Below are 27211 nucleotides of genomic sequence, written 5' to 3' on the forward strand. Positions count from 1 at the left end.
AGAGAGAGAGAGAGAGAGAGAGAGAGAGAGAGAGTATCCTGAACTTATAAGCATCCATCACCCAGTTTCAACTATTGTCCAAATCTCGCCATTCTTGTTTTATCTGTCCCTCACTACTTTTCAAGCAAATCACAGACAACATATCATTTTACCCCTACATCTGTACCTGTGTATTTCTAATAGATTTTTTAAAAAGTACTTGTTTACTTTTAAAAGTACTGCAATGTCGTGGTCACACTCAACAAAATTAATGGTGACTTCTTAATACCCTGCCAGATTCAATTTTTTATTCTGGATTATTCAGATCAACACAGTAAGACACACATGGCAGCTTCCTGATACCTCTTGATCCCTTTTCATCTATAATAGATCTTTCTGGAAAGAGCTAGAAGGAACCTGCAGGGCCAGATGATAGCTTGTCTTTGGCATACATTTCCCATGCTGGCATCCTCTCTTCCTCCCTACATTTCTTAGTCCCACTCTCCTATGGGAAAAACTGTGCTTCCCCCAGTATACATTAAAGATGTTTTCAAGGAGTTTGAAAGGGAATCCTGGAAGATCAGTGTCTAGACCTGGCACTCAGGTTGAGGAGAGAAGGTACTCCTCGGCATGTGTAGTTTGAAAAATCAGCCTGAGCTCCATCCTCTGGAAAGTACTCCTGTTGTTCTGTATCTCTTGTGTATACCAAAGTCTTCATTCTATTCTTCGAAAACTGGCTTGAAATGCTAAAGGTCCATGAGTACGCCAACACTTCCCTTTGGGTTTCAGGAGTGAAGGGGATGTGAGGGCCCTTCTATGACAGCAGGGCAAACAGGGTAGGCCACAGCTAGAAGTGAGCCGGGGCTGGTAGAAGCCTAACTCCACCTGCTGCTTCTCCTCTGTGTCACTGCTGGGTTCATCCACCCATCATTTAGGAGAACCACACTGGCAAATAAAAAGCCCAGGCTTGTGGCTTGTGGTCCACAAATACATGAATCAGAATTACATGTTGAGCTTGTTAAAAACACAGATCCCCTCCAGGCCTAGTCAAGACACACACTTGAGTCTGAAAAACACCGCCTTAAAACTTAGAATTCAGTCATGAAGACATGAGATCAGTGATTCAGTCTGTCTTGAAACCATGAAGAATGAAGTCATTCATTCAGGACCTGAACTTGGTCTCTGGAAAACAAGGCGTTCCCATCGGGCCCTGGGACTTGCAGCCAGCATAGTCATGGGCTTCCGTGTTCTGCAGGGAGGTGGAAGGTGCGTGAATAGCTCTGTAATGTCACTTGGGCCTGGAGTCACTGCTGTCCACAGAAGAAGCAGCAGAGGAACTGAGCTCTTTAAAGCTGCAGGCAGCAGCAACTTAAAAAGAAAGGTGATGTAAAGGGCCAAATTTTCCATAAGAAAGTAAATAGCACTGGGCAGAGGAAAAGACACAACCTGCCTGAAAAGGACGCAAATGGGAGCAAAGACTTGAAACAATGACAAGGAAGCCGGGAGTGTCCGGAGCCCAGGCGAGGTGAACAGATGGCCCCTGCACACAGCCTCCCGCTTTCCTCTTCCCTCCAGCAGCTGCTCTCTGTTTTCCTTCCTCCAGGAGTCTTGTTTGGTGTCACTAAACTAGCCCTCAGAATCACTTTGGCATATTTAATGTCACCGTGAAACTATTTGTGATTGACTAGCTCAGCAGGGTGACTAGAATAAGAGCCTTTGATTTTCTCAATTAGAAAAAAGAAATTGGGTTCTGAAAGTGAGCTTGCAGAAGAAGCCCTGGGATTAGACAGAAGGCAGGAAATGTTTTCCAAGCATACTAGAGATCAGATAGTGCCCGTGTTGGTATGGATAACTGCATAGATATGTGTGTGTAGAAATAAATATGCTTTTCCTATCAATTCTAGTTTCCCACTCTGCTAGACAGAAATTCTCCAGGTATTGATTTGAGATCCTGGGGAAGAATATTATTGGATCTGTCATCAAGAATTCAAGAGGTAAGTGACCTGACAGTAGTAATTATAATGTCCTCATAACTTTATACCATTTTACCACATTTGTTACGTCAGATGATTTCATTGCACTTGCAAATCTGTTCAAGGAGAAATACGTTTGCGCTTTCCATCTAGCAATTTCAAAGCATCCTTTGTGTCCAAAATTATCTGTGCTCCTGGGTCGGAGGAACCATACTTATGATATCACCCCAGGAAGAAATGTCACTTTGTCTGATTGGCGCAGGTTGTCGGTGAACTAACAATCCACCTGAGTCTGTCCAGAACTAACATGGCCCCGTGTGCTCTTCAACTCCACATAAACCTATAGCGGTGGTAATAGCACAGTCTTATGGAGCGTTCTGCCAGGCTCTCGTCTAAGTGTCTTACATATGTCAGCTCAGCTCATTAAGGAAAGTAACTGATTTTTTTTTTGCTTGTTGCTGAAGATGTGCACATTTTATTTAACATCTGATTGCACAAGGCTTTGCCTGACAGAAACTGATTCTCCACTCAGTAGATGAGCTGTGCTGGGGTGTGATGATGCACTTAATGGATATAGTCACTGCTCTTGTGAGATGTCCAGTCCAGCAGGAAAGAGGGCTGTGAAATACACAATTCCCTTCAAGTGTAATGAGTATTTTGAAAGGGAGCCAAAAGGTGAATTCCCCTAAACTGTTTCCCCACTGCAGTATATCAGCTGACTTAGATGTAACCAACCTGGGAGAGTGCCTGTTGGTCTGTCTTCATAAATCTAGACTCTACCTAACCAAAGTGTGAGCTGTGCTGGGCAGAGGGAAGGGCCTGGAGCACTGCTGGCCACCTGCTGCAGTGGGAGTCTCTGTTTAACATTCTTGTCTTCATAAACACTTAAAAAATTCATATCATCATAATAGGGGTGAAGTTGATAAGGAACTAAAAAAAAAAATCTCCAAAGCATATCAACACTCCTCATTCCCTGTGGGAGTCCAGAAGTTTCCTTGATAGCAAGTTTATGCTCTTGAGAACTAGGCTGAAGCTGACAGCCCGGTTTATATTAACTGTTACTACACACCTTCACCCTGGAACGGCCCCTTCATCTCTGAGTGCTTTGATTAAATGAGCAACATAATAATGGTAATAATCCCTTACAAGACTGTCATAAGACTTACTGTTGTTGAAGCAATTTGAGATTCCGACTTTATTATTGAAGCCTAGACTGTGATTATAGGCATGACTCACTCTGGATTCTGCATAGTGCTCAACAGTGTCGGAGGGCAAGTGTTGGCATGTGGACAGAGAGAGGGATGACAGGTAAACATCACTTACTGCAGCAGGGCAACTGTTTTCAGTCTCACCTGACTGAATCTAAATGGTTTTTAAATTCCCAAGTGCCTTTGAAAATGAGTAATAAGTTATGTTTGGGAATCAAAGCGGCATTGTCTTTATTTTGTATTTTTCCCTAAAGCAAAACCAAAAGGCATTATGGGAGCAGAGACCCTTAGCTTAATTCTCAGCACAGCAGATCTGTCTTCAAAGCATGGGGCTGGTGGGTGCCCAACTGGAGAGAAAAGACCAGCAGCCCTTTCTTAGCCTGATGCGGAATTGTAAAAGTGCTTTTCCAAGAATAGAGTGTATCTGTTCTTTATTAGATTGTATCTTAAAATACACATACACATATACACACACTAAAGAAAACCACGTTTTAGGGAAATGGAAGAATTCACATTTGGTAAAATTAAAATAGTAGAGAGATAATTGTCCAAATAAGAAACTAAATACTAAACTATTTGGTGAAAGACATTTGCTCAGACTTTAACTTTTCTAGGATAAAACTATCGTTCCATCATTTTATTTTCCATTTGTTCTAGTATCTCCATCTTGGTAGGGTAACAGAACCCAGAACTGACTCCCAGGGATAACTTGTCTACTTTTCTCCAAGGATACACTCCCAGTGAATTCAGATAAAGGGGATTAGAAGAGAGGTGGAATATTAGAATGTTTTGGGGTTCACTCTTTGATTTTAAGACTCATACTAGTTTCCTCCTAGACCCTGAGTGGGTGGTGTAGGTTTTTATATATAGCTACACTAAGGGATGCTGAGGACGTGAATATTTCATATGTCTAACACCCAAATTTTAGACTTGAGCTTCATAGCAGATGATGATTCTGACAGCCTGAAAGTAACCGCAGCCTTTGCCTTCCCTAGTTTATCCATAGGCCAAGCGTTCAGGACTTGCTGTGGGTGACCAGGCCCCTCATGCAGAAGAATGGTCCAGTGACCCTCATGGAGTTGGGGGGCATCCTGTCTGATCTCTTCTGTGGCTATCCAGAGGGAGGCGGCTCCCGGGTGCTCTCCTTCAACTGGTATGAAGACAATAACTATAAGGCCTTCCTGGGGATTGACTCTACAAAGAAAGGTCCCAGCTACTCCTATGATAAAAGAACAAGTAAGTCTTCTGAGTCCTGTGTATACTCAGCCTCTGATGTCGGTTAAGTTGATGGCTTCATGCTTCCAGGTGAAAGCAGTCCTGGGGCAGCCTCTCCCTGGGTCTCATTTAGGGGCCATGTACAGAAAGACTTCACCTCCCCAAAGTTCATTTTCCTTTTGTAGAAAGAGGGCAGTTGGCGCTCATAAAGAATTCTGGATGTGAGCCATGGAAAGAACTGAGACCCACTTGGAAAGGGAACAGAAGGGATATTTCCCACTGATCTGATTGAACTAGGGTTAAGTTCTAGAGGAAGAGAAGAAAGATAAACGAGGAGGCAACCCAGAATTGCAAGCAGAGCGCAGGTCAGAGGGCCCTGGCAAGTAAACACGGCTGTGGGGATGTTTTTCCAAACACAATGCACTGAAAGTCTGTGTGTATAGTACTGAATTACGGTCCAAATGGCAGGTCCCTGGCAAGTCATCTTTTCTACCTTTTACAATTTTTTTTCGGTGGGGGTCTGCTATAGGGTAAAGGAGGGTGGGTGGGGAAGAACTTGCAACTGGGCCACCCTCCAGTTTAAAAAGAAAAGACGCGTCGAGGCACACACCAAAGGCCGTTGGGCCGTAAGACAGTCCACACAACAAAGAAGCTAAGCAGCTCAGTGAAGGGAAATTATTGAGGCCGAAGCTGAGATTCCAAGGGGAGGCCTTGTTTGGCCTCTCCGTCCCTTTCTTTGGAGAAGGGCCTCTGCCTCTCCAGCCTTGATCATGCACAGGCGTCTCAGCCTCTTTCTAAAGCAGAATAATCATGGGAAAGCCCCATCCTTTGTCTCTCTGATGAGGCCCTTATTGAGATGCACTGTAGCATTTTGTTACTTGCTAATGATGAGCTTGTTATTGGTGGGAAGCAGCCCATTAATGTAGGTTATTTGTCAAATCCTGCAGCGTAGGATTGAATGAGACATGTGATTTGAACACACTAAATGACTATGTTTAACATTGAGTAACGGGGAGTTTTCTATAAAATCTGTCTCTTCTCTCCTGGCAGTGACCTTTTGTAACTCATTGATCCAAAGCCTTGAGTCAAATCCTTTAACCAAAATAGCATGGAGGGCAGCAAAGCCTTTGCTGATGGGAAAAATCCTCTTCACTCCAGACTGCCCTGCAGCGCGCAGGATACTCAAGCATGTAAGATCCCACCTGATTTTGTCCTCTCTGCCCTGGGTAACTCAAAAGAGTGAGTGTATTTTTTTACTGTATCCTTCTGGTCACCAACCTGTTTGTTTTTGCTAAATGGACCTGGGCTCCTCACACATCTACAAGCATCATTAGAATGTTTTCAGCCAGCGCCCCTGTCTGAGCCTCCCAGGGCAGCCCACATGGAGGTTTTTTTTCCCACCACCTGAGCTCAATTCTTGACAGAGGGGTTCACAGTTCTCTGGATCCTGTCTACCGGGAACAGACAATGACAGGGAGGAAGGGAGCAGGAGCATTTGCTCACAGGGAGTCCAAATCTAACCTAAATGAGGTTCTGAAACAATAGCATCATCAATTTTACATGTTCGTCTGAGATTCTGAGATTAGATTCTGCCCACCTGGGAGGCTGAGACATAGCCGCCTGTTCTGGGAAACAGGATTGGCAAAATAAAGCCATTTCCTTGAAAAGCTTTGCCCAAACATTGAGGGTTCATGGCAGGCACAGAGAAGATACAGCCAACGACTCCCTGACATGTTTTTCTCTTCTTGTCCCACTCTCTGCCTGCTTTTAGGCCAACTCAACATTTGAAGAGGTGGCACGCTTGAGAAAGCTGGTCAAAGCCTGGGAAGAAGTGGGACCCCAGATCTGGTCCTTCTTGGACAAGAGTGTACAGATGGCCATGATCAAAGTATGGATGACCTTGGAGGCTGGGAGGACAGGGGAGAAAGAGCAAGGCCTCCAAAGTTTCATTAATTCCCTTTTCTAAGCTAAGGGTTAATCACCACTAGAGTGAAATCCAAATAGAAAAGGCCCTAGTTCTAGAAGCTGTCACCAAGTGAAGTGGTTTTCTTTGGGTGGTGTAGGGTGAGTGAACTGGCCAGGCTTTTGCACCAGTGTTAATGCAGGAGGCGCTTGGGATTGTGGGTACAGTGGGCGTGCCTGGTGGTGGACACCTGGACTATGGTGTGGGCATACGTGAGTGGGCGCACCTGAGCCTGGGGGTGGATGCTGTAAGGGCGGCGTCACTCAGAGGAAGGCTGTGGTAGAGAATGGCTACAAGAGGATGAGCAACAGAGTGGAAGGAAGAGACCACTACAGAACACCAGAGAAAGCCCAAAGCGAGGGGCAGGTAGAGTCCAGGGTGCCCAAGTAGCTGTCTCCCTGCTGGCCTATTTCCCCTTCATATTATTAAAAAACCTGTGTGGATGAGGCCAAGGGTGCCAGGGTTCCCTTTCAAGCTGCCTGCACCAACAGTGAGCCTACCCAGTTTGGGGTGGCTGCAGAGCAGGTAGAAAATATATTTCTTCAATTGAGGGAAATGTAAAAATGGCCATAAGACTAGTGATTTTCTGAAATTTCTTACTTTTGTGGTTCTCTTGAGAATCTTATATACAAAAGAGTGTTAGCCTGAGGGGCCAAGTCTGTACTAGCAAACGTGGTTGAATGTGTCTAGCTGCTCTTAGTTCCACTATGCAAAGGAGATAAGAGTCCTCTATCAGAGGATAGGTCAAGGAGAACAAAAAACCCTTAAGAAGAATATAGTTTCCTGTGTTCCAATTACCCTGCCCCTGTCCCCTCACTCCCGACATACGCAACTTCCTCTTCTGTAGCAATTCTTCTGTTTTCAGGGGGAAAGGGATGAGTAGGTATGCCTTATAATGGGAGAAAACCCACTGTCTTTTTGGGAGACTTAAAGTCTGTACCCCTATTTTTTTAAAGCGGGAATGGCCCAAGAACAAGACCAGAGACCCTTGGCATTTCTAAGTTCTGCATCTGTATTGCTTGTTCCCAGGACACTCTGCAGAACCCAGCAGTGAAAGACTTTTTGAATAGGCATGTTGGTGAAGGTTTTCCTGCCAAAGCCATACTGAATTTCCTATATAACGGTCCCCAACAGAAGCAGGTTGATGGCATGGCCAACTTTGACTGGAGGGACGTATTTAACATCAGTGACCGTGCTCTACGCCTGGTGAGCCAATACCTGGAGGTAAGGATAGCAGTTCCCTGAGGACTGCCCTGGGCCAGTGAAGACTGCCCAGTGGATGGAACCAGAGACCCAGATGGTCTTGGGTTTTAGCTTTCATTTTCCCCATTGAAGAAACCAGAATTTCTCCAGCCCCCCCCCCCCAAAACAGAACTGACTCCTGTTCTCTAGTAGCTGAACACACATCAAGTTCCTTCTTGACATCTTCTGTCTTTTAACAGGACTGTTCTTCCTCCCTCACTAGCCCATCCTCTCTGGGGTTAGCCATTGTTCTGGTGTCTGTCACTGGCTATATCCAACACCTCAGTGTTTTGTTTTTTTTTAATGGGTGAAATTTTTTTTATAATAGTTTATTTTTATATCATTTAATGCCTTTTCCATTTCGGCTGCAATCCCCGTGGACTTCCCATCACCATTTCACCTGTGTGCCATCACCATAGGCCCATGCACACACCCCCATTTTTTATCCCATTCCCCACTCTACCCCATAAAATGTCTCTGGTATATAGTTGTTCATTATTATTATTTTTCTCCCCCTGGTCCTTTATACACCCGCTATGAGTGAAACCATCTGGTATTTTTCCTTTTCTTTCTGGTGTATTCACTAAGCATGATCCCTTCCAGCTCCATCCATGTTGCTGCAAAAGGCATGAGTTTATATTTTTGATTGCTGTGTAATATTCCATAGTACCTCATCTTTTTAATCTATTCATCTACTTTAAGGCATTTGGGTTGATTACATCTCTTTCCTGTTGAAAATAAAGCCGCAATAAACATGGGGATGCTGGCAACACTTCAGGTTTTACAGCCCATCAGACTCGACATTCCTAAGACCAAATTTATGTTCACCCTCCCCATAAAACCTATGCTCAGCATCTCTAATTGCAATTACTGTCCTCAGCATTCCTCCAAATTCCCAAGTAGAGATTATAGCATTGCCCTGGGTTCTCTGGCCTTTGCCTTCCACAGGAGTGCCATCCTTTACTGAGTGTTACTTTGCACCACACCTGTGCTAAGTGTCTTTCCCCACGTGAACTCCTTAAATCTAACAACAGTTCCAGGGGGATTCAGAAGGCAGATTTTAAGAGGTTAAATAAGACCTCACCCCACAGTTGTTAGGTGCAGCAGGCAGGACCCAGATCTGGCCCCTGAATTCAGAGCCCTCCCCTCTTTCCTCTCTATGTCCTTTGTCATGTCCAATCACCAAGGATAATTCTGTATCCAATTCCAGTGTCTCCTCCCATCATCAAGCAATGCTCCAACACCAGCTGTGCTATAATTCAGTTGAATTCTAACACCATCCACCTGAAAGTAAGATCTGATCGCACAGGTTTAGGGTTCAGACCCCTCACTGCCCCTACCTGCACTTCAGATGCCAACCAAAGGCCTAGATTGTCACCTAGACTTTTGACAGACTAACTATAGATAGGAGGTTCTCACTATGCCCTCCTTGGGTCCCATTACTTCACAGAACTCAGAAAAACATTTGACTTACTAGGTCACCCGTTTATCATCCAAGGATGTAACTCAGGAACCACCAGATGATAAAGATGCAAGGGACAAGGCATGTGGGAGGGGGCGCCGTGCTTCCACGCCCTCTGAGGGCACCCTTTTCCCCTAGTGTTCACACGTGCACCAAAGGGAGCAATCTGCAGCCCATCCTTTGGTTTTTATGAAGGCATCATTATACAGCAGAATTGATTCTATCACCAGCCCTGGGGGCTGATTCGCCCTCCCGCTTCCTCCCCTCCCTGGAGGACAGGGGTGGGCATGAACATTCTATTAATCCTTTAATCATGAAACTGGTTTCCCTGGCAACCAGTGCCCATCCACAGGTGTTTTTCTAAAAGTCAACTTTATCACTCTCTTCACTTTGGAAATTCTAAGGGCTTAGGCAGTCAGTGCCAGGACCCGGAGGAACTTCCACTGTATGTTGCTTATTATAAATCACAAAACCACACTGAGCTGTGGCTACTCTATCCCCAAAGTATTTCTCAACATCTCCTCTGCTTTCTGGCTTCTCTGAGGGTCATCTCTCCACCGCCCTGTCCTAGCAGCTTTTCCTCACTGGATTCTTGGGGCCAGTTAATGTAATAACAAGCCTTTTAGATAAGCTCCATTAATATCCCATCTTACAAAAGTAAAAACTGAGGCACAGGAGTATGCCTGGTGGTCTGGCTCCGGAGCTGAATTGCTAACCCTTTAAGCAATTTATATTAACAAAATACAAACAGATAAGTACTGCTTAGGAGGAGGGAAAGGGCAGCATTAGTGAGGCCCAGCTTCTGAGCTGCTCTTAGCAGGTCCTCAAGAGATTATGAATCTGCGGGTCATGTCCCTTCTTACCCCCAAGACTTCCCACTGGACGTGCAATTCTATTAGTTGAAACTCGTAAGCAAAGACCAAAGTGGCCACAGATCAGTGGCCTCCACCCGGGGGGCTCCTGCCTGAGAGGGGTTGGTGGTGGCAGGAGCCCAGCATATGATTGTGATGGTTTCTGGTCTTCCTGCCCTCGGGGAGGGGGATGAACTGAAAGGAGAAGGTATTGATGTGGGGTAGAAATACATGAAGAAGAGAACAGTCTTCACCTTTGGTCCTGGAGTTTTCTGCTTTTGCTCTTCTGTTTGGGGAAGTCAGCAGGGTCTTATAGACCCCTCCACCCCCATCCTGAGTATTGCACAGTCTTAGTCAAGGTACGCAGCCCCTCCCCGAGGGCTTTCTGGGCCCCTCAGGGCAGTCCCAGATTTGTCCCTTCAGGGCTGCTTGTGGATGGTGGATACTCTCCTTTTCTGACTCATCCCACAGAAACGTGCTGCTCCCTCATGGACCAGCCTCTGTGTCCTTCCCTGCTTACACCAACAAGAAACAAAATTACTTCAGGAAAATGCAACAAACCCTCTTTAAAATGAAAAGCATGTCAGTCTAAGTCAATGCACACTCAGACGTGGTGTTGAGTAAAGGCAGAAGTTCTAAGAACTAAGCAACCCTGTAAGTCTTTTGTCTTTATAGGAAATGGGAATGACTCAATAGGTTTTCTCTTCAACTAATAGGATTAAATCTCCTTCCTTTCTGCTTGGGTCAGGGCTTCACTACTTGAATAGTGTCCCATTCATTCCCTGGGATCTGCTTTGCTGGGCCATTTGTGGGTGATATTAAGCTGCAGTGTGTGGAAACTTCTCACCCATCCAGTGAGTGGACCTAGATCTCTGCTTCCAGTGAGCTTATGACTTTGAGAAAGTCTTATTACCTGTTCAAGCTCAGTGTTCTTCTCTGTAAAATCCAGGTAATAATGCAGCAGACGTCACTGGATTGTGTTTAAGGACCAAAGGAGGGAAATGGCACAGAGGCCTCGGGCATTCATGCTGTTGTGTGGCTGGGCCTTTGTGCGGCAAATCCGCCCCTGGCTTCCTCATCTGTTAGATGGGAGTGGCGATGGCTCAGAGAGCTGGGACGTGGCAGAGACGTTCAGTGCCGGGTAGTGCAGTGAACTACGTGGATTGTCTACCCCTGAACCACAGACCTCGTGAGGAATGCACCTTCCTCTCAGATTCCAAAGCTTTGTGTAAACATTAACCAGCGACTGTGAGGCTACTCTTTGTGATTGGCTTGGCATCAGGGCTGCCAGACCATTTCTGAAGGAGATTCCCCGGGGCAGCTCTCCTGCCATTCTGGCACTTCTGTGGATGTGGCCCAGGGCCTGGGAATACCTTCTCAATAAGGGGCTTTTATGATATTGGTGTCATATAAAGTTCTGTCTTTCCCTGGTCCCTTACCCTTAGCATGGTTAAAAAAAGAAACGAACAGAAGGCAGAACTCCTGGTTCTCAGGTGGGAGTCAATGGACTAAAGAAAGGGGTGATGGTGACAGGTATCAAGGAAAGGGATGCTGTCACCTCTTGGGGAATCTCCTATCTCTCATAGAGAAATTCCTTCTTGCACGACTCTGATCACCCTCTTCCCCAAATCTAAGGAGAGTGAGATAAATGAGTTTTCCTATAGGTAAATACTTAAACTGGTGTGTCTATACTTTCATAGTCAGAACTTATGTTTGTCTTACATGTATTTGACTTCTGGAGAAAAGCACAATTAGAAAAAAATAATAAATAATTTCTCTGATTACCTAGTCTTTGTTGGCAAAAGGTTAGGCCTGGCACAGATGGAGTATTATTTAGCGTTCACAGTGTATTTTAATTTCATAGTATATTTGAATTTCAGGTCTTGGATTTCATATCAGGAAACTGAATTCAGCCAAATTTTAATATGAAAATACCTCTGGTCAGAGCATAAAATTGTACTTTAACCAGTCCCAGCTACCTTTCCCTAAGTCTTGAAAAAACATGTATTCACGAAGGTCTGTCAATGAAGTTGCCAAATGTGCTTAACTCTTGATTTTCTACATTGTGATCATTTGCTGGGTGAAGTACAATAGTGTGTTTTAGAGGTGGCTTTTCTTCAGTTCTTTGCGTGCTCCCAGCTGCAGAATGTACAAATGTACTCAAAGTACATTTTTCAAGTTAGCCTAGGAAAAAACAGGATCAGGAAGATAGAGCTACTGATCACATACTGTCTTTACAGACCAACGTACAGGTGCTTTTGTCTGTCCTGTGGTATTCTTCTGTTGATTCTCTGACCGGCTGTGCATTGGGGGGTGAGGAAGAAGTTGACACAGAAGTGGGAAAGAGTATAAAAATCCACACCAGGACAGCAATATCATTCCAGGGGTCATGAACTAGATCAGAAGCAACTCAGGAGCAATGAGTTTCTGCCTTTTCAGTAGCTCAGAAACAGAATGAGCTGAGGAAGGACATTGCATGGGGTGGGGGTGGGGTGGCCGGGGTCTTGTCCAGAGAGAAGGGACTGGTGCATGAGTCAGCCTTGTACGTTGGGCATTTTTATATGTCAGCGCGTGCCATGTTCCTGACTGCCTGCCGGCTGGGCATGATTATCATTGTGTTGTGGGATTGACTGCTGATGAGCCTAACATAGCGCAGCAGATAAGCAGGGGGTCCGGAATACTGTCAGACGCCAATGAGAAAGTTCTTTAAAATGAGGAGGTTCTCAGTATGTATCATTTGGGTAAATTATACAGTGAGTTGTATGAAAGCAGCACTTAGACTTTTCTTCAGGATAATATACATATTCTAAACGTATCTTTCCTGTTTGAAAATAACTAGTTATTTTCACCAGACCCTCATCCCCACACCCCAGGTGGTGCAAGGGTTAAAGTCTCATGCTGTCAGATGAATTTGATCCCTGGCCAGGGAGCTGACCCACATAGCACAGCAGAACTCTCCTGTCTCTCCAGCTGTTCCCCTCAGCAGTGTATTTCAGTCGATTGGCCTATTCTGCTCCCACTGTCTCTGGTGAATCCTCTCTCCTTCCCCCACCTCTGCCCTGAGCCTCTGGCCTAGACCCCAATTCTTGTATATATAAATAAAGATAAGTCTTAAAAAAAAAAAAAAAAGGAGTTAGAATATGAAACCAAAAAGGCTTGAACTCCTTCAGACATCCATTTATTTGCATCTGACTAAATACAATTAATCCCTGACCCCTAGAATGTCATGTTTTATGGGAGCATAAGTAGGCCATTAAATATCACTATAGTGGGCCCTCCCTGGTGGCGCAGCGGGTTAAAGCACAGCACTGAGAATCTAAAAACCGCTTCCGCATGAGTTCGATTCCCGCCTGCCCTGGAGGTGACCACATGGCGTGGCAGACCTCTCCTGACCCGCCCGCTGCTCCCCTCAGCAGTGTACTTCGTCGATCTGCCTGTTCTGTTCCCCACTCTGTCTCTGGTGAAGCCTCTCGTCGCCCCTGAGCTTCTGGCCTGTACCCCAGTTCTGTATGTACAAATAAATAAATCTTTAAAAAAAAAAATATCACTATAGTGGTGGCATCTCAAAGGACTGCTGGAACAATAGCTCAATCTGATGGAATAGAAACAAGTTGTATAACTCCAGATTTAAAATGTCATAAATCCTCCAAAGACTGTCAATTATTCCTCCAAATTATCCCTGGAATCCCTCCTTCTTTGCCAAGTCTGCCCTCTGTTCACAGAGGCCTGTACCATCTCTCTGGCTGATCACCAGCCTCCGGGGTCTCCCTCCTTCTGTTCAGCTCCCACCTTTCTAGGGAGATCTTCTTAGAACCCCAGTCTCACCATGACCGATCATCTTCAGCCCTTCAGTGACCCACTCACTGCCTTAAAGGTAAAGCCATCCTGGTGCAGCCCCTTCACCACTCTCCCGTGTTCCCTGGGGGTGACCTCCCACCTTGTTCGGGCTCACCCTGTTCATTGCCCCTTTCCCAACCTTGTGATTCAGCAACTGCTTTGCTGGCCTTGTTCTGTGCACCTCCGTCCTAGTGCTCAATGATTACTTATTCATTGCCTCCCCCCTCCACTAGACTGAATCTGCCTATTTATCATTTAAGTTCCCAAGTCACCTTAGTAGAGCTGCAGCGGCATAGAGCAGTCACCCAAAACTGCCAAATTAAAACTAAAAGTACACTTACATTGGGTCTTAAGGATCAAATGTGTCAGCTAAGGAAGAGAGACGGGCAATTTCTGACAGAAAATAGAGCACAAGCCAAGTGCCAATGTGTGAACCGGCAGGGCAAGTTCAAGAGAAGCAGATAGTCTGCAGAGGGGGATGGGTGCGGGCAGGAGCAGAAGTGTCTGGAGATGAAACGGGAATGGTCAGCTGGCCTGGTTTGTGCAAACCAGGTCTCACTGGTCTCACTGGTCGCGGTCTCACTGCCTGGAAAATGAGGATAATAACAACTGTAAATTGTGTGGTGTTCACAGGGTGGCTGGTCCAGGAGTTTGCAACCAGATTGTGCTTTTATTGGTCATTCTCTAGTTCTGCTGGTTGTTAAATATTCTGAATATGGGAGCACCCCACCTCCTGGGGTTTTGGGAATGATTAAACAGGAAAACGTTGAGAATGACAGTACCCCACAGTTGTCCAGCAGGCTAGGATGCCCTCCCTTAGACTCAGCTGGCCAGCAGGCATTTCTGAAGATTTGTCCCAGTGTGAGGCTCTGTCTCCAGCTTGGCCTTTTTATTCGTTTCATTATTTTATTTACTTTTTTTTTTTTAACAGATGTGCAGTTCCTGTCCCTTTGTTTTCCAGGTGGGGGGCATTTCCTCACTCTGTGGATGACCACCTCAGACATTTGTTCACAGTGCCCAATGTCTTCAATAAAATTTATTGCTGCACCTTTGACCTCTGTCTCACCATCCCACCAACTCAAGCCATTTAATACAGTGGCTTTTTCCATGTTGTGGGAAATTAATCTTGAGTGTTATAGTCTAGATCTGCCAGGAAATTCATTCTGGGACATTTGCCCACATCCCTTGGCATTTTTCAAAAGAAACCCCAGGTGTCTACATTAACACCAGCAGGACCACTTCGGACCTCCACTGGCATTCATCAGCCACTTTGTTCTCAGCCTGAGTTTAGAAGTTAAAGATGTCAGAGGCAGGATGTCAGCACCAACATCTCAAAGGATGCAACATCTCCCTACCCCCAAGACCTCACCCCTGACATGTCCTGGGTGCATTAGTCAAACCATGTCAGCACAGGGTGCCAGATCCCTTTGAGTATCAAGTTTAAACAGAAAGAGGGTTTTTTTTTTTCTTTCTCCACTGACCAACATCTCCCACTCAATAGATAATTTAATTTATCTATTACTTAATGTGTTTGACTAGCGTCGGAGAGGTCACAGTTGAAGGAGCCTGCTGCTACTGCGCTCTTCCTCCCAAGGAGGTGTTTGATTTAGCTGAGTAAACAAATGACGAGTTCTGAGAGGTCTTAAACACAGCTGCCTGCCCTGGAGAGAGCTCGAGCTTCTTCCGCCAGGGTGAACTCTGCTTCCTGTTGAGTATCAGAAAAACAACCCACATGGAATTGCAGGGCTCATGTGAACTTCAAATGGTGATGGCCCAGCCACCTGTTTTTAGCTCCAGCAGTTGAGACTGACAGGGACAGAGAACCCCTCTTCTTGCTCCTGGCCTCTGTGGGGTTCCAGGATGGTACACACTAACATTCTGAACTCTAGCTGCCACATTTGCCCAGAACCTCCCTCTGAGGACATATGACACTTCTTTTTGTTCACTGAAGATGCCCTTGGGAGTCTCCTCCCAAAGTGGGGGGAGGAACTACCTATATTTTGAGCCCGTTACACTAGCCTGTTCTTATCTACCTCCATTCTCCCCTAATATCCATGGATTTCTCTTTGTAGAAAACCAAACAGCTTTTATATATAGACTCCACAGTGTCAGCCAAGTTAGAACCTATTATGTTTTAACTTACAAGCTTCTCAGCCCAAACCAAATATGTCAAAATCAATGATCTCTACTCAGGGCCTGGTCATTCGTCTTTGCCTCCCAAGCACAGCTATGCACACACTTGCACAAATATACATGGCCATTAGCCAGGATTTCAACACTGGGGACAAGGGCACAGTCCAGCAGCGGGTGAGGCCATGTGCTGGAAGCAGGTGGCCACCCCATGAGATGCAAGGGTACATCATATGTCAGGCCTCACAGCGTAACCCAGGAGTGTCAGGCTCATCTCCAAAGTGCCTTCCACAACTGTTCTGCCTTGACCTCAGGAAAAATGTGAGGATAAGCCCAGATCGGCTTCATGGAACCTTTTTCTGGGTAGAATTTGCTGACTTTCACTTGATAGCCAGTGAGCAACTAGTGACTACAGTGAGTTTGGGGTCATCCACACCCCACAGCTCAGGTGGGGACAGGAGGCTTTGACTTCTGTCTATGTCATCATTCTAAGCAAAGGAGTTTCTGTGGATCAGCTTGGAATGGCTGTGTTCACAGACATATAATTTAAAGAAAATACCCGTTTTCTGCCCAGGATAAACAGCTGCCATGAATGAATAGTAACCTGGCAAGGGCTTAAAAACCACTAGCCTCTGTTGACTTTCAAGATATATTGCAAAAACAGTAATAAAATGGTATTTGTTGAGCCCTCGTTATTTGTGAGACAGGTTAGTATCCTACGTGGTTTAAAACAGACTGCAGTGGAAGTCACTTTGCCTCGCTAAACCTCACACTGAGCTTGGGGTGATCATTTTAACTGACCTCATAAGATGGTTGTGAGGTTCAAGGAGTTAATAAAACAAAGTCCTTGGACCAGTTTGAGCACACATTATATCTCAAAAAAACATCAGCTTTTACTTTTAAGTCATGTGCTCTTAAGGGCCCACCTATGGAATCTCAGCTTTACAGAGAGAAACAGAAGTGCCTAGGAAATAGCAGAGGAGATATGGCTCTGGGGCCCCTTGTCTCTTAAACACTACGTGTTGCCACTTTCCAAGATGGTGACGATAACCCAACTTTGCAAATGGGTCAGGTGTTTCAGGGTCGATCTGTATGGTCGAGAAGCTTTTAAGTTTTGTTTTTCCGGAGAATATCAGGGTACAATGTAGGGGGATGCAGCAGGAAATATGACTGTGAATCAGCTGCCTGATAAAACAGTCGAGCTGGAGCCCACGTCACCACAGGACTTAACAATGTCACTGAAAACATCGGCCACCTATTTCAGTATAGATTTCCCTTCAGGACATGAAAGCATAGATCAAAGAGAACAAGGCTAGCAACCTTGAAAAGTCACATTGCTAATATGTATTTGTTTGTATTAGCTATTTGGCTTCAGTGAGAGTTACACTCTCATTAGGTTCATAGCACAAAGTCATTTTTCACTAATTTCTCCTAGTTTATAATCTGACTGGGGTGTGCAAGAGAATGCTCAAAACACATGGTCATAAATGTATACTTCCTACAGCATTGGGCTCCTACATATAAATCAGTTCAATTCTGGAAATGCTTACTAAGTTCCTGCTGTGAGAAAATGCTATTCCAGAGACGACAGTAAACAAAACATGGTTTTCCGACCTCCAACACCTTCCTATCTCTAGAGCTGCTGACAGTACAATAACCTGTAGCCACATGTGGCTATTTAAATTCATATAAGGTGGAAAGTCAGCCTCCCCGCTGCACTGGCCATGTTTCAACTGCTCAGCAGTCCTGTGTGGTTACTGGCTGCCATGTTGGCTAGAGCAGCACAGAACATCTCCTTCATTGCGATCATTCTGCTTGACAGTGCTGCTCTCTAGGATGGGGCAAAATAACCCTTGTCCAGGAATTCTGTTGCCCCTCGCTTGTGGTTGTAGTGTGGTCGGCTCATAGGGCCTCCTGTGGGAACAGCAGCTCCCTTCAGGTTTGACATCTGAAGTCACAGATTTAGATTCTGCTTCTGACCTGAATTGACCTTGGGTAAGGATGCTGTCCTTTCTGGTGGGAATTTCTTCACCAGCAAAACAGGAACATCAGATTACATGATCTCTACTACACCTTCTGTCCAAATACCTTGTGATTCTGTGCATGGATTGATAGAAGTGTGTGTGTGTGTGTGTGTGTGTGTGTGTGTGTGTAAATGTACCCTGGTTAGAAGATACTGCAAAGAAGAATTTCCATCTCCCAAGATAATTTTGCTTTTTATCTTAGAAATGTACTTTCCAAAAAGAAAAGAAACTTAATTTCCTCTTCTAAATGTCGAGACAAAATTCTGTTTATGCAGTCCTCACTTCACCAAATTAATTTTAAAATGAAATTATTTTATTATTCATCTTTGTAGAACATCAAAATCTCCCTAAAGGAAACTTAAATGTGTTTCTTTTCTTTCTTTTTGAAAAGTGTACTCTAGAAGTTCCGTTTTTCTCCTCCTTGTCCAATTCTCCGTTCCCACATGGTGCTGTTGGGTTAAATACTGGCAAACACAGGGAAGCAGGTGCCTGGTCTTGGACGTGGTGAATGTTTCCATGTTATGATAGAAAGAAATCATCAAACAGCAAACTCTACATTATTTCTATCCAGAGAAAATGAACATGAGACGATCTTCACAGTTATAAGGCACTTCAGTCCTTCATCCCACTACAGAATGGGCTACTGTTAGGCCAAGCACTTCCTGCAAAACAGTTTACTAAAAAATTTCCCTTAACTCTCTGATGTGTGACTGCACTTGCAGATATTTCTGCGAGAAACAGCAGTTCTATTTCCTTTTAAAATAACAGTCTTCATAGTATAATGTCTCTTAGTGTAATGTCACTTGGCCTTGAGACCCTCTCATGTACCTGTTCCCCTTACTCACATTAGCTAGAAGAACTAACAGCTTCTCTTTTTTTAAACACTTGTTTTTATTTATGCATATAAGAGCTGGGGTGTAGCCAGAGGTGTGGGGGGTGGGTGAGAGGATTCACCAGCAGCAGAGTGGGGAGCAGAGCAGATGGATCTACTGAAATACACCAGGGAGAGCAGCAGGTGAGACAGGAGAGGTCTGCTGTGCCATGCGGCTCACCTCCCTGGCCAGGGATTGAACTCATGCTGTGGCTGTCCACAGCTTGCTATCATGACACTTAACCTCTGTGCCACCAGGGAAGCCCAGTTTCCTTTCTATCTACAAGTCTGAGGACTTTACAGGGGACCTGCTCCCAGGTGTGGGGCACAGGTGGAGAGTTTAGTTCAGAAGGCCCAAGGAGAAGAGGGTGGACTCACTTCAGCAAATTCAGATGCTCCGCAAAAAGGCAGGAGACTGTTTCCCTCTGACAGCCCTGGTGGGAATCATCAGCGAGGGGCTTTCGGTGACTGATCCTGTAGCCCTGCAGGATCTCAGGCCACTGGTCTGATCCTTACAACCTAGCCACCTGCCTCGTTCCCTTATTTCTTCTGGAAAGAGTCATGGGATCAAGAGCTGGCATTCGGCACCTACTCTACCTCTTCTGGGAGTTACTCAGCCTCTCAAGCCTGTGTCCTGGTCTGCAAAGTGAGGACAGACAATATCACTGCTCTCCTACTTTAGAGATACCTGTGGGCACCTGGAGAGCCCCAGACCCGGCTACTCCTGTGGCTCCTGCCATGACAGGTAGTACTGGGACCTGATAGTAGCAGGTAGGGAGGGAACTTGGGGTCCACTGCTTGAGCTGCATGAAGCCTGGCAGGTCTCCTTGTGTCCGGTTTTCTCTTCAGTGAAATGAAGATTCCAGATAACTCACAGACTCTGTCTGAGAGCTGATTTATTCTTTGAAGCCATTTATCAGCCACCTTCTAACCCCTTTCCTGCTAGCCCCCATTCTTCCACCAGTGATCTTTCAAAAAATGATCCCATAAGTCACACCCTTGCTCAAAACCCTACACTGGCACCCTGTGGCTTTTTTAGGGTTTGCCTGGGACACTTCTGATTGTAGCACAGAAGCACCATGTCAATGCGTCGGTCATCCTCCCATGCATGGGGACCTCCGGGGGTCTCCACCCACCTTCCTAGTACTCATCTCTCACCATTCACTTCTGTCCACGTCCTCGCTTTTCTACACTTAGGGACTCCCAAAGAACATTTGACAAAATGCTGGTGCCCTGGCCCTGCCTCTTAAGAACTTGATTTCATTATTTGGACTGAAACCAGACTTTAAATGTCTCCTTAAAGCTACCGGGTGATTCTAAAGTGCAGCCAGGGACGAAGACCATGAGGTGTCCAGGCACCCATGTGCATTCACTGTGACTGAGCAGACCTTCCCCTCCTTTCTTCCCTTCAGCTAATACCTGCCCATCCTCTTCCTATCAGTAACCTCTTCTTCCAGGGAGCCCTCCTGTATTACTCCAGGTAGATGTAACTACCTCCCTTTTCTGGTTCACAGGCTACCCTGGGTTTGCATTCATCGGTGCCTGACCATTCTGTATTTCTGTTGGTTTCTTCGAATCCCCACCCTCATTAGATCTTGAATTTCTTTCAGGAAGAGATTTTATCTTTCCTCCTTGTATCCCTGAGCCTACGGGCTCTGGCACATTGCAGGCTCTCCATAAGGATGTGGTGAAGAGCTCTTGTGAGCTTGGTTCTAGGAAAGGGATGTTGACACAATAACCCTGCTGAGCTGGGGAATAGAGATTAAGGAAACACTAGACCCAAGTTCAAAACAATGTTTTAACATATCTATAAAACTGGACAAGCCCTAATATTCAAATGTTTGAAAATTCATTTTGCTCTTTTTCAGGTAATGAATTTTTCTCTTTTCCAGGGGGAGAGACAAGACATTAGGAAATCCCCCCTCCAACCACACTGCCTATCATAAAATTGTAACTGGAAATGATTCTCTGACTAACTTATTTCAGCTCTGTGTTATTTTTTCCCTTCCTCCTGTTCTTTCTTCAGCTGGTTATTGCCCTGCATTTCCTAAGAAGCAGAAAGGTTCAGTGCTAGGTCTCTCTCTCCATCTCTCTCTCTCTCTCTCTGTCTCTGTCTCGCTCCATCTCTCTTGAACGCTTTTTATCGGCAGGCTTTCAGATCTTCAAAGCAGCCTGTATGCAGCGTGACCCCACTCCCTCGCCTCCCCATGCTGGGGAGTGAACGCTGTATTTTGACGACTTGCATATTTGGACAGCCGGAGAGTGTGACCCTCACCAAGTCTGCAGGGATGAGAGCGAGTCAGCGTTTTCTAAGTCCCCTTTCACCCCAAATCCAGACACTGAAAAATTGACACCGGACCCCAGAGTTAAACAAACAGAAAGTTTATAGGTCTGCTTGTATTTGACCCATCCCCTGGGGCAACAGCCCTGGTCTTCTGCCTTTTTTGGCATTTGAGTCCTTACAGTTGGTGTCCCTCAAATTCTCAACCTTTGTGATTATCTGCAGTGTTTGGTCCTGGACAAGTTTGAAAGCTATGATGATGAAATTCAGCTCACCCAACGAGCCCTTTCTCTGCTGGAGGAAAACAGATTCTGGGCTGGTGTGGTATTCCCTGACATGCAGCCCTGGACCAGCTCCCTACCGCCCCATGTGAAGTACAAGATCCGGATGGACATAGATGTGGTGGAGAAAACTAATAAGATCAAAGACAGGTGACGTTTTAGGAAAACCCAGACATGGGCATCCCCTGGGGGGTAAGGCTAGAAGAAGGCTGCTCTGGTCTCAGGCCCCATCTCTGCTGGGGGCAGGAGGGTTAATTGAAAAAGGAGAGAGATAAGGATATCCAAGAATGAAATTAGCCAGTTGGATTGGGCCACTCTCCTATCCTCTGCTATCCTGTCTTCACCTCTCAGTTCAGCACTTGAACCTGGCTGAATTTGTGCAATTTGAAGATGGAAACCTGTAAGTGTTGAATTGTCTTCAACCCAGACAGTCTGACAAACTCACTGGGAAATTACATTTAGTACAGAGTAAGGGATTGAAATTGCATTCAACCTATGTATCAATAAGGTTAACTAAGAGGAAATAAGGTGTTTTATACTGCTCAAAGTAGAGTCCTTAATTGAACGCCGTTACAAGGCATGTGTAGCTAACATTGGTAACTGAGACTTAAACATGAATGGAGCCCACTAGTTTGGAAACATTTAGAGGGAAGGCTTGAAGTAAGAGAGTTCCAGGTTACCTCATCCTTCCCTCTGGTTTCTTCCTAGGTATTGGGATCCTGGTCCCAGAGCTGATCCTGTGGAAGATTTGCGATACATCTGGGGAGGCTTTGCCTATCTGCAGGACATGGTGGAACAGGGGATCACCAGGAGTCAGGTGGAGGCTGAGGTCCCCATTGGAATCTATCTCCAGCAGATGCCTTATCCCTGCTTCGTGGATGACTCGTGAGTGGCTGCTTCCCATCCCCCTCCCTGACCAGCTAATAAGGTTGCCGGGTGGGAACTCGGAAACCCTTCAGAGAGAAACCTGGGGACTGGACCATACTGGGGAGAACGGTGCTATGTCTAAGGAGCCTGCTACTCTCAGGCTCCAGGCAGGACCCCAGGCACAATCAATAAAGCGGTAGGTATGGGTGCGAAAGGGAAGGTGAAAATTAAAACAAGAGAAGTGGGATTGGAGGAGGGAACAAGCCTTTTTAAATTTCCACTGCGTAGTGTGTTTGGTATGTGGAAGGGGTCTGGTCAGCGTGTTTGCCCAGTGAGTGCCAAGTTAGCAAATCAGGACTCTGCGTGCAAGTAGGTTCGGTGCCTAGGAGCCTTGGAGTAATGCACCCCTTCCCTAATTAACATTCCCATGATGTGCTCTTAATGAAAAGGTAGAGGAATGTGTTGGATGAGCTCAGATCCTCCCTCCCTGCCCACCCCCTCCCCCAGGCCTGCACAATTGCTGGCCAATAGAGAGCTGAGCCACTGCTAGCCTACTGCTTTCTGAACTTGGATTTGGGGGAGCGGTAGAGAGAGGAACAGAGAGGAAGAGGGGGCTGGGTGGGCTCATTTACCATGGTGTATGAGGCAAAAATCCTGTAGCTGGCTTACACATCACCGCCTAGCAGTGTACTTGTATGTCTGCAAGATTCCAAGAGGAGAGCAACAGGCAGAGTCTTAAGAAAGGAGAGTTAGGTTGAGTTGGCAAGACATTAAAAGGGAGCCCAGTATGAGCACAAGAAACCCTTTCTCACCACTTCAGTCCAGCCAGTTCTCTCTCCTCAGCTCTAGGGAAGACTGGAGACCTTTCTAAAGTTACTCTGGGTTTAGACTAGAAGCTGAAATAGGAAATGGAGCCAGAGACAAAACTCCAGTTCCACTTTTAGGGTCAGTTGCGAATGGCCGGCTGGGAAGTGGTGGCAGATATGTGAAGGCCTTAGGAATTCAGGCCATTCAGGATGGGAGAGAGTCCTCTAGTGGCTGGTTCCAGCAGTGCAGCCTTTATGTCTAGGGCTCTTTCCCTAGGGCCATTTTGATTTAAAGGCTCCCTAGCCAGAATTGGGCCCCGCATCACAATACAACACTTTTCCGTAGATAATAATCCCAAAAGCTTTACTAACACATCGAGTACAGGATAGACATATCTAAAGTTCACAATAAGAACTGCTGAATATCCAATTTACCCTGCTTGCTGGCGTGGAGAGCCATGGGTCCACTCCACCTATGCATGGCTGGTGGAGTCAGTGGGTCACTGACTGATTTATTGATAGGTCAGTTGCTTTCTCAAGGTGCCACACTGATTAGTAATTTTATGCCTCTTTCTGCTTAATTGGGGTTTGATACTTCAGGGTAGAATGTGTTGCCTGGCAGACTCCCTTGAGGAGCCAATTATTGATCTCAACGTCACCTTTGTGGTCCACCCTCTTGGGCATCACTGTCAGTCAGCATGTGCTAACTGTGTGTGTTAGTCACAGCAAGTCTGCAGACCTTTCCAGTGAGACCTTACAGAGAAGGTCTGTACAGTTCACATACATAGCCCAATTTAGTTTACACATTTCACTTATAGAACATTCACCTAAGTTAACAAAAATCTACCATATTGTGCTAAAGAAAATGTAAACCTTCAAAGAAAAAGTATAGTGTCTTAAAAGAGTCAAGTCATTAAATTACCAGTGGCAATTTTTCTTCCTGTCATTCGACCTCAGCTTTGTTTTCAACCCATACATTCAACAAAATTTACTCTACCTCTGCCAAGTGCAGGGCATTCTGCTACCCTGTGTCTCTCCCTTTACTTCAGTTTTATGATCATCCTGAACCGCTGTTTCCCTATCTTCATGGTGCTGTCTTGGATCTACTCTGTCTCCATGACTGTTAAGAGCATCGTCTTAGAGAAAGAGTTAAGGCTGAAAGAAACCTTGAAAAATCAGGGTGTCTCCAATGTGGTGATTTGGTGTACCTGGTTTCTGGACAGCTTCTCCATTATGACAATGAGCATCTTCCTCCTGACAATATTCATTATGGTAAGTCAGATGAAGTAGGCCCAGAAAGGTTTACATATCTTTGTTTCTCCCACCTTTCTTCCTGTTCATGAACTTGTACCTGGATCTAGGCCATGAGGGATAACATGACATGTAGCTGTCTCCCCATGTTAGCTAAGCAGAAAACACAGCAGTCTTTCCAAAGAGCCATGGTGCCATAGTGTCTTCCCTTGTCCCACTTCCTGCCCAGGGACTGTTGTCCACATAGCCTTTCCAGTATCATCCTGTGGAACATCTGGAGAAGCTGCTGTTAGCGAAGTCCAGCACAGGATGATTGCATGTGTAAAGGGGTCTCGCTTTTGAAGAAAGGAGTACAAGGAGTGATTTCCTGTGATCACTATCCCCACCACCTGTTGTAGAGGGAATAGCCTTTCAGTGTATTAGAGGAGGAGACCTAGACTATTCTGTAGTTATCATCATGGTCATGTCATTCACAGGTGCAACAAAGAATATTCTTCTGCCTGCAAAACCCTCCAGATTTCTCTGTTTTGAAGGATGGCATTTGGAGGCCATCCTTTCTCAGTGATAAGGAGGTTTTAATTGCTACAGGCATGCATCATTCCATCTCCTACAAACTTGCAGTTCCCTCAAAAGTTAGACTTAGAAATAAAACATTTCCTAATACATTGCTATCCTTCATCCACAATAGATGAACTTTTGTTCTTGTTGAATGATAAGGACATAAATTTAGGTTGTTTTTTTTATCCTATTTTTATAGGGTTTGGTATGAAATTCAGACTTTTTTAAGATTCTGATATCATCTCATCAAGCTTGTTCTGCCTCTTTACCTCTCTGCATAGGCAGTTAGTGTGCTGACCCACAGACTCCAGTTAAGTGTCCAAGTTCATGCTGAACCATATACGGTGATCCAAGATCAGTGATTGACCTAATTTAAGAGTGTTCCATCATATATCCTGCCCAACCAACATATATCCAGTTAAACCAAATGCTGCTCCTTCTCTTTGTGGTGAAATGTACTGATGTGAAGGGTTTTGTTTAGTGCTGCACTTTGGTGCCGTGATCTGAGACCTTCATCAAAACCTTGTGCTGGTGCCACAGCTAAAAGAATGGTGACATCGAGCTCATTCTGCACAAACTTATCCTACACTGATGTGGTTTTAAATTTGCAAAATATCCCAGAGCTCCATAAAGATGAAGGACTTGGTTTCCTCTAAGGGCATCTTGCTCCTTACTATCTGTGTGTTCTTTTTCCCATTAACAAGATATTTTGTGTCCTGAGAATTAAAGGAATAGATGTGCATTAGCATTTGACTTTTGCTAATGCAGCAGCATGCATGACATCTTACAATGGTCATGAGAATTTGTTCAACTTGTTACTGATAAGTGACATTGAAATCTGCCTTCTGAATAATGGGCATTGGGACTTCAAAGCTTTTGGGACAATGAGGTTAAGAATTTTCACCAAGAGTTTCTTGTACAATGGTGTTTCTCCTTGTGGGAACCAGAAAATTGTTCCAGTGATGACGGAAACAGAGCTTTCCACACCAAAATAGGATTTTCTTTTGAATGACTCGCCCATCTTTCCCTTGTCCTTCCTTCCCATCTCAACTATGCAGGAAAGAAACTGGAAATTGGGACAATGGTAAGGTGCCATTGTTATGAAAGTGGCCAATAGAGGAAGCCTACACCAGCGAAATCGTTGGGTCAGCCAAGTGACGTTCCTCTCTGCCTTAAGTCAAGAAAAAAATACACTGCCCTAGGAGTCCTCAGGATTTTGTTTGACCTGGCATAAGAAATTGACTTTATTTTTCTAAAAATAGCGACAAATCATCTTAAGTTCTTTCAGCTGAAAAGTCAATTGTTCAGACATGGACTGGCTTTTATCAAGTTTTATGTGATTAAGAAAAAGGTATGAGCTTTCCAGGGTGAGGGGAAGAGCTTTTTTGGAGATCTACTTCCTAATGTTGAATTTTTTTTTTGTTTCCTCAGACTGGTTTTAGTTAAGAATGACTCTCTTCAACCCTCATTTGCCATTTGTCTTATTTCATTTTTCAAGCTGTTCTGTTACTTCCCGGCAGTCAGGGGAGTATGGATGAAGGAGAAATGGGAGCAACAGTTGAGAAGCAGTTCCATACAACTCTCTCCTGCCGTGACAGACATTGCTAATAGATAGAGCTCTTTCCTACAAGGAGCCCAGTGCCCGGGGCATCACTACCAATTGATCAGAACCCACTCAAAAGATGAACCTATTTTACCTTTATGCTGCTGAGGAAAGAACAGGCTGACCTATACATATGTCGTCATGTATAACCCCTCATATGCTGCCTATACCAAAGGAGAACCAAGGACTAATAAATTGGCACTTCTCAATTTATTCTGTAATGTAATTGAGAAGTAACTCACTTATTAAAAATAATTAGCTTGCCTTATTTTCTTCAAAGTGATTGACTCATTAGCTAGTGTGAAGGGGACTGAGTATTGCCCACAGGTTCTACGAAGTGTACTGGCATGACACTAATGGAAAGGGAGGACTAATCTACTTGCAGGTGATGTGGATTAATTGCTAATATTTCCCCCTATTTGTGAGTGACAAGTCTCAGGAAACAAGCACAAATGCTTGCATCAAGTGCAGGCCCCAGGGAAAATGCTAGAGACTATGAAATGGTTTCCACCTCCCTTTCCTTGTCCTCTTCAACTCAGTATATCCTGCAGCTCCTGAAACTCCAAGGCCCCCGTGCACATCTGTCTCAGGCTTAGTTCTGCATGCTATGCCCTTCCCACCAGCAATTACTACACTGAAAGGTAGTCTAGCGTGTTACTCTCTGGGGCAAATGGCACTCACAGGGTTAAAGAAATGACATACAGAGACTTGACTGTAGAAATTTAAACACCCGAAAAAGCTAGTGGGGAGGATGCATCCAGGATCGAGAGCTTCTGAGGGCCCAGAACCACTGCACAGAGATCCCCGCT

At 45.2% G+C, this 27211-nt stretch overlaps 1 protein-coding gene across 1 annotated transcript in view; it reads left to right on the forward strand.

The window, feature by feature from the left end:
* ABCA4 (ATP-binding cassette, sub-family A (ABC1), member 4) overlaps nucleotides 1–27211 on the forward strand; it is a 129074-nt gene that overhangs the window by 34969 nt on the left and 66894 nt on the right. The window contains 8 exon segments of the mRNA XM_012730028.1: nucleotides 1884–1973; nucleotides 4156–4396; nucleotides 5426–5565; nucleotides 6147–6263; nucleotides 7368–7562; nucleotides 21262–21467; nucleotides 22026–22202; nucleotides 24040–24262. Of these exon segments, the coding sequence (XP_012585482.1) occupies nucleotides 1884–1973; nucleotides 4156–4396; nucleotides 5426–5565; nucleotides 6147–6263; nucleotides 7368–7562; nucleotides 21262–21467; nucleotides 22026–22202; nucleotides 24040–24262 (1389 nt within the window).

This window comes from Condylura cristata, unplaced genomic scaffold, assembly GCF_000260355.1.
Source record: "Condylura cristata isolate star-nosed mole 26May11 unplaced genomic scaffold, ConCri1.0 scaffold00026, whole genome shotgun sequence".
NCBI classification, from domain to species: Eukaryota; Metazoa; Chordata; class Mammalia; order Eulipotyphla; family Talpidae; genus Condylura; species Condylura cristata.